Below are 7,905 nucleotides of genomic sequence, written 5' to 3'. Positions count from 1 at the left end.
GAGAATCCGAGCATATGGGGGAGGGGGAGGGGTTATATGGGGAGGGGGTTTACGGCTCCAAACTTTAAGGTAGGTAATGCTTTTAGTAAGGTCGAAAGGACTCGAACTTGTCTAATTGAGACCTGTCTCAGTGGGAAACCGAGATAAACGGAAAAAAATTTGGACCGATTGCAATACTTTCATTACTAGTATAGCTCGCTATACTGTAGTAATAGAAAGTAAAAATTGCCAGTCCCTTGGATTTCCAATTGGACAGGTTCGACAGTTTCTTACTACCTGAACGGATAAAGTTCGTTCTCGGAACGGCTCCTATACTGTCTTCCTTCTCTCTTACCTTTCAGGACGATTAGACCTTAGCAGCTTCCCGATATAGAGGTCAATATTAGAGTTCGGGAACCCAATCAATCGATTGGGCTTCCGGCACCCTATTTTTTTTTTCTCAGTGCAGATAGATCCATCGAATATGTCTATCCAAATAAAAAAAAATAAAAAAAAAAAAAAAAAAAAAAAAATTGGAATACCTACCTATTTGGGTATTTGGATTTTTTTTTAGTTATTACCTACTTACTTTGTATTATTTTTTTACTTTCCTCATTTTCGTTTCTTCATCTTTTCTTTTCTCAAGTTTTTCTCAAGCTAAAGTGCTAAAGTTTCATGTTAATCTGCTTTACTTCTCTCATCATAATGAACCAACATTTGAGCACATCAAATATTTTCAAAAGCAAAAGGCCAACTGTAGGATGTCAGATGAGTACCAGAATTTTAAAGCCGGGACCCAGGCAGAGTTCTGGCCTTTGTAACAACCATGTGAATTTAATGAACTATTTGAAAAGAGCTGTATAATAGACCATGGACTGGTAAGCCCCCCCTTAAATGAAATCCTCAATGTGAAATAGCTAAGATTTTTAGTCATGGGGTTTTATATCCCCCATTAGGTGAGAAGCTATCCACCTACTCACATCAACCTCACCCAGCCTTTGTGGGGCTAAGAAAAGCCAGTAGCATTTGATTGCCTAGATGGTCACCCATCTGGAATGTTGCTTAAATGTTTGGTTATCACAACCATTCATTTAATTAAATAAAAACATTTTGTTTCAGCTTATCTGTGATATCAGCGAATATCAGAAAGTAATTACAACATTAAACCAGATTTAAGAAACCATCACCTCATATTTTGCAATTGTACATCATGCCGGGAGAAAAGTACGAAGTGGTTATCTCCGGAGTGGGAGGCGTGTTTCCAGAGTGCCATAGTTTCCACGAGTTCCGTGAATTGTTGTTCAGTGGTAAAAGTGGAGTGACAGTTGACAACAGAAGATGGCCTGTTGGTAAGCATGATTTACCAGAACACCCACTTTCTACTAGTACCTACAACTTAATAACCCTGCAATGCCAGAGAAGGGAAAAACAGGAAAGATTTTTTTTTTCCTTTGAAATTTCTTGTTTTTATTTGGTCCAAAAACAACAAAAAATAGGGGGGAGAAAAACTTGAAGGTGAAGTGGTCTGTCTACCGGTAGTGATAATGTTTGTTACCAAATTACTAGGTATCATTCCTATGACACTACCTACTTTACTTTGGTTATTTTAGGCTACTTACTTAAGTACTCATTCGAACCCGCGGCCTAGCGCTTACAAGGCAGACGCACTACCAACTAAGCTAACTAGGCTGGCCAAAATACTCTTTATTTATTTGCAATAATTAATATACAGAGTGTTTATAAAGTCCCTGAATATTTTTTGAACGGCTAAAGATGAGAAGCTGAAATTTAGGGTAGTGTTTTATCTTTTCAAATACCATTTTTTGAAGTAGTCGCCAAATTTCATCCGAAGCCAGGATCGGTCCCAGGGGGCCCAACTTTAAAATCTTAAATAAGAACCCCCTACTTGTGATACATCATATCAAAGGTCTTTATTTGCAATAATTAATATACAGAGTGTTTATAAAGTCCCTGAATATTTTTTGAACGGCTAAAGATGAGAAGCTGAAATTTAGGGTAGCGTTTTATCTTTTCAAATACCATTTTTTGAAGTAGTCGCCAAATTTCATCCGGAGCCAGGATCGGTCCCAGGGGGAGCCAACTTTAAAATCTTAAATAAGAACCCCCTACTTGTGATACAGCATATCAAAGGTCTTAAAGAACGTAGTACTTAATAAATTAATATTCCGTCCAATATGTTTCAGATCGGTTTAGTGGACATTCTATTTGCCCTAGGCATTACTCCAGATGGCATAGTGGGTCACTCGGTGGGGGAACTAGGCTGCGCTTATGCCGACGGCTGTTTTACTGCGGAACAGATGATTTTGGCGGCACACGCCCGCGGCAAAGCGTCCATTGAGACCGACACCATTGACGGCAAAATGGCCGCTATAGGTAAGTTATTCCAACAAATGTTAATATGTTTACCTATGCCTCACTTAAAAAAAAAAAAAAAATGTCGACCGAAAGTGGCTTCTTTTAGGTCGCCAGAATGTCGCTTCCATGCAAAAATACATAGGTATTTTCTCTTGGCGCTTTTTTTTTACTATTCCGATTGTAGGAATAGCTACCTACCTGATTGTGCATAAATAAATTATGTGAAGTTTTTTACTTCCTTAGGTTTTTTTTCCTAGGTAGGTAATTCATTTTTGTGTCTCACCATTTTTCGTGAAAACACTTGCATTAGGTATTTTATTGAAGTTCCGTGTTAACTAGGTACCTATCCATACCTAGGTAGGTTTTATTTTGCTTTTGGTATGAATAAGATCTAGAAAGCATTCCCATTTGATAAGACTTTCCATAATAGGTACCTTTTTGTGTTAACTTCTAAAGTCTCCTACAAAAATAAAGGGAAGACCGTTTTTATAGTTTCCTAGTGCAGGTACCTACCTGATAGCTATAGGTACCTACCTAAGCTATAGAGCTCCGTTTCTTGTTTTTCTATTACTTTTTTAACACTTTTGGTAAGTACATTCTACTTATTTTAAATTGAAATAATTTCGGAGTAGGTAAAATTAAATCGAATAAAAAAAAATTTGGAACGAATTTTTATCTGTGCCTGACCATTATCATAGTCACTTACCCTACATTGGGCTCCAATAAAGATGGCCGTCTTGGCCGTATTTTGGAAGCCAGCAGTTCCATTGTAGAAAAATATTGGGACGCGCGTAGGAAAATGGCCTAATGGTCAATGTCCCGACATTTGTAAACAATATATCATAAAAAAACTTATTCTAAATTGGAAAAACCAAGTAATTAGGGTTCCCATGACTGCTGCCGAGTTCTCCCGCTGAATAGTGAGGGATACTGTGTGAGGAAGGCAAAGGAAACTATAATAGGAAATACCTAGTTTAGAACTCACTTGTGTGACCTCATATATATAAAACTATGTATATTAAAAAAAAAACAAAAAAAAACTACTATCTATCCCAACATCTCCATAGAATAGGTATCAACAATTCTCCTAACTGTCCTTTATGTTCTCTTAACCCTCCCATGAACCAAGCACACCTAAATTCCTGTCCAGCCTTGGAAGTCAGCAGTTCCATTGTAAAAAAATATTGGGACGCGCGTAGGAAAATGGCCTAATGGTCAATGTTCCGACATTTGTAAACAATATATCATAAAAAAACTTATTCTAAATTGGAAAAACCAAGTAGGGTTCCCATGACTTGCGCCGAGTTCTCCCGCTGAATAGTGAGGGATATTGTGTGAGGAAGGCAAAGGAAATTATAATAGGAAATACCTAGTTGAGAACTCACTTGTGTGGCCTCAATAATGACCTTCCATATTTCCAGGTAGTCACAGAGACGACTCCGCTGCCCAGTCCACTGGTTGGTGTGACCTCTATAGGTCTCGGGTCGTCATTTGGTCACGTGGTGCTCAAGACACCATTGACGGCAAAATGGCCGCTATAGGTAAGTTATTCCAACAAATGTTAATATGTTTACCTATGCCTCACTTAAATATACACCATTGACGGCAAAATGGCCGCTATAGGTAAGTTATTCCAACAAATGTTAATATGTTTACCTATGCCTCACTTAAATATATATATGAAAAGTGTTTCATCGCCGTTTTTATTTCGTAGCAATGAAACAACTGCTACATTGGACTCGTGTGGTTTGTGTCGTAGCATACCGATCCCCGTAGTATGCCTCTCATCAGATGGGCGAGAAGACACAATAGGTACTTCCTTTTTGGGTGCTGGATCATCACGGGAACACCAGACAGTAACCGGTTGAAATATTTTTCAATCGGAAAACGAGTGCAAATTTTTGTCGATGGTGGGATTCGAACCGGGGATCTTCTGCATGGCAAGCAAGCGCGTTACCACTGGTTAGGTGCTGGATCATCACGAGAACACCAGACAGTAGTAACCCGTTGAAATATTTTTCAATCGGAAAACGAGTGCAAATTTTTGTCGAAGGTGGGATTCGAACCGGGGATCTTCTGCATGGCCAGCAAGCGCGTTACCACTGGGCTAACCCTGTTCTTATTTCACCGTGGCTCTTTCTGGTGGCGTTTTAATAAACAAAGCACAGTGGCTTGTTCGTTGCAGGTCTCGGATACAAGCAGATGAAGGACATGCTCGCAGACTACCCCACGATCGAAATCGCCTGCCACAACGCCTCGGACAGCTGCACCCTGTCCGGCCCGTCAGCGGATGTCGAGGCCCTGGTGGAAAGCTTGGTGGCTCAGGGGATCTTTGCGCGGGCCGTCAATGTGGCCAACATAGCCTACCATAGTCGGTACATTGCCCCGGCCGCCCCGAGATTGTTGCAGTATTTGAAGAAGGTGTGTATTGTGATGTTTTTTTTTAGGGCTACAAGAATGAAGGTTACAATGGCTATGGTCATGTGTTGAGAAGGGATGAAGGCACGGAAGAAGGCCTGAGACAGATATTGAAAGAGGTAAGGCCAGTTCCCACTTGTCGTTTGGAAAAAAAATCGTGTCGTGTGTATTGAGAACACTCTCATTTACATTGCTTACCAAGACATTTTGTGTCGTTCGGGGGAAAAAATTCTGTCGTGTGTATTGGGAACACTCTCATTTACATTGCTTACCAAGACATTTTGTGTCGTTCGGGGGAAAAAATCCTGTCGTGTGTATTGGGAACACTCTGATTTACATTGCTTACCAAGACATTTTGTGTCGTTCGGGGGAAAAAATCATGTCGTGTGTATTGGGAACACTCTCATTTACATTGCTTACCAAGACATTTTGTGTCGTTCGGGGGAAAAAATCCTGTCGTGTGTATTGGGAACACTCTGATTTACATTGCTTACCAAGACATTTTGTGTCGTTCGGGGGAAAAAATCGTGTCGTGTGTATTGGGAACACTCTCATTTACATTGCTTACCAAGACATTTTGTGTCGTTCGGGGGAAAAAATCCTGTCGTGTGTATTGGGAACACTCTGATTTACATTGCTTACCAAGACATTTTGTGTCGTTCGGGGGAAAAAATCGTGTCGTGTGTATTGGGAACACTCTCATTTACATTGCTTACCAAGACATTTTGTGTCGTTCAGGGGAAAAAATCGTGTCGTGTGTATTGGGAACACTCTCATTTACATTGCTTACCAAGACATTTTGTGTCGTTCGGGGGAAAAAATCCTGTCGTGTGTATTGGGAACACTCTCATTTACATTGCTTACCAAGACATTTTGTGTCGTTCAGGGGAAAAAATCGTGTCGTGTGTATTGGGAACACTCTCAAACCCCCTAATAGTAATAATCAATCGTCTATCCACAGGTTATCCCCTCTCCCAAGCCTCGCTCCTCCAAGTGGATCTCAAGTTCCATATTAGAAGACGCCTGGGGCTCCCCACTGGCCCAGACATCATCTGCAGAATACCACACCAACAACCTCCTGAGCTCCGTATTCTTTGAAGAAGCCTCCGCGCATATCCCCGCCAACGCCATTTGTATTGAAATAGCCCCCCATGGGCTCCTTCAGGCGATTCTGAAACGCTCCCTGGCGGAGAAAGAAGTAGTGAATATTCCTCTCACCCTGAGAGGCGTCAAAGATGGCGTCAAGTTTATATTGAACTCGATTGGCAAGTAAGTTGGGCCGAAACACAGTAAAACATTTATGTACATTGAACTCAATTGGCAAGTAAGTTGGCCGAAACACAGTAAAACATTTATGTAAATTGAACTCAATTGGCAATAAGTTGGCCGAAACACATTAAAACATTTATGTATATTGAACTCAATTGGCAAGTAAGTTGGCCGAAACACAGTAAAACATTTAGGTATATTGAAATCGACTGGCAAGTAAGTTGGCCGAAACACAGTAAAACATTTATCTATATTGAACAATTGAACTCGATTGGCAAGTAAGTAAGTTGGCCGAAACACAGTAAAACATTTAGGTATTTTAATTTAATTTATTTATTTGACGGGTCACAAAACCCAGTAATACAAAATTACATCTTTTTGGTTCTCCTTTTTCAAGTTTACTTGAACTGTTTCTCTTCTGTTTGCAGACTTTACTTGAATGGCCTGGATCTGAATCTGGCGCCTCTGTATCCTGAAGTTCAATATCCTGTGTCGAGAGGTACCAAACCCCTCGGACATTTCGTAGACTGGGAACACGGCCATGAGTATAAACTCAGCGAATTAGAAGTACAGGTAGGATTTTTCAAAAGGATTAATGTAAAAAAAAACTCATAGACTCATGTGGTCTGTGTCGTAGCATGCCTATACCGTGGACCTCTCGTCTTAAATTTTTGTGAGCAATGACACGAAATTTTTTTTATCTCGAAATGGAGGTCCCTGCCGGTCGTAGCATGCCTATACCGTGGACCTCTCGTCTTAAATTTTTGTGAGCAATGACACGAAATTTTTTATCTCGAAATGGAGGTCCCTGCCCGAGCCTTTAAATTCAACAAAATAGACCAGAGATCAGGTTCTCTACAGTTTTCAAGGTTGTGGAAAATTTCATTTTGGTTTATAAATAGTGCAAAGTGTTTGACTCCGCTGGGCATTGAACCCGGCTCTACTGTGTGCAAGACCAGTGTAGTTATCATTGAGTCATGGATACTGACCCCCTTTAGTGTTCAGCTACAATTAGGGGAATACTTTCTGTAATCACTACGGGCTAAAAAATTCCCGGAGGGACGGACCCTGCTTGTTATGATTGAATCGTTCCCAGGAAGAAGAGTCTACGTTATTTTCATTATTAGCTGACATGCGCCATTCTTCCTGAGAAGGATTGAATTGATGTCTTGCTGAGGGGATTTAAACAGGGAGTAGACCAGCTTAGTCTGGCTGGGGACTTTAAACAGGGAGGATAACAGCCTGAAATTTCCTTTGCTAAGAAATTGACCAACCGCAGTGGTGTAGTGGTTAGCACGGTGGGCTTTGAATCTGGAGGTTGGTGGTTTGAGTCCAAATCAAGCCATGAAATTTAGCGTAGTGTGCTTACCAAGCGAAGAAGGACATTTGTGACAAGCATTTGAGTATCTTCTTCTTCTTCTTTTGGTGCCATATTCTACAGAACGTTGGCAATCATGATAGCTAATTCATTCTTGTCGTGGGCTGTATTTGAGTATGCTTAACAAAATTAAAAATTCTTTTCAACTTTTTCAAAGTTATATTTTTGTTTCTCTGTTTCTCGTTAATTTCAGATCAAATCCTATCCAGCTGACGAGGAATTTGCGGGTCTATTTCACGAAGTATACAAAACCAACGTCAATAGACATACACTACGGGGCTATGTACTAACACCGGACACTAGTGCACAGGACGAGACTGAGAATCTGGAACAAGTTGAGGTAAGTCAAAAGTTTACCCGAGTCAAAGTTAAAATAGGTGTCCCATTGTGCTAATAGTTTAATAAAAAAATAAATAAATAAATAAATGTCTTTTCTTTGTGTTACTATATCACAACTTTGGTGCTCACTGCAGCATTGTAGGATT

The 7,905-nt window shown here is 40.3% G+C and overlaps 1 protein-coding gene across 1 annotated transcript; it reads left to right on the top strand.

Annotated features, from left to right (window-relative positions):
* Positions 1-2,174: 2,174 nt before the first annotated feature.
* On the top strand, positions 2,175-7,760 carry LOC108253837 (fatty acid synthase; the record flags this gene model as incomplete). The annotated part of the gene is made up of 5 exons (XM_026831539.1): positions 2,175-2,373; positions 4,541-4,776; positions 5,735-6,042; positions 6,471-6,615; positions 7,614-7,760. Coding segments are annotated over exons 1-5 (1,035 nt in total), but the record flags the coding sequence as incomplete, so codon positions are not given.
* Between the last annotated feature and the right edge of the window lie 145 nt (positions 7,761-7,905).

This window comes from Diaphorina citri, unplaced genomic scaffold (assembly GCF_000475195.1).
Source record: "Diaphorina citri unplaced genomic scaffold, Diaci psyllid genome assembly version 1.1 scaffold3583, whole genome shotgun sequence".
Lineage (NCBI taxonomy): Eukaryota > Metazoa > Arthropoda > Insecta > Hemiptera > Psyllidae > Diaphorina > Diaphorina citri.
The sequence above is the reverse complement of the archived record's forward strand: the minus strand, read 5'-3'. Positions and strand labels throughout refer to the sequence as shown.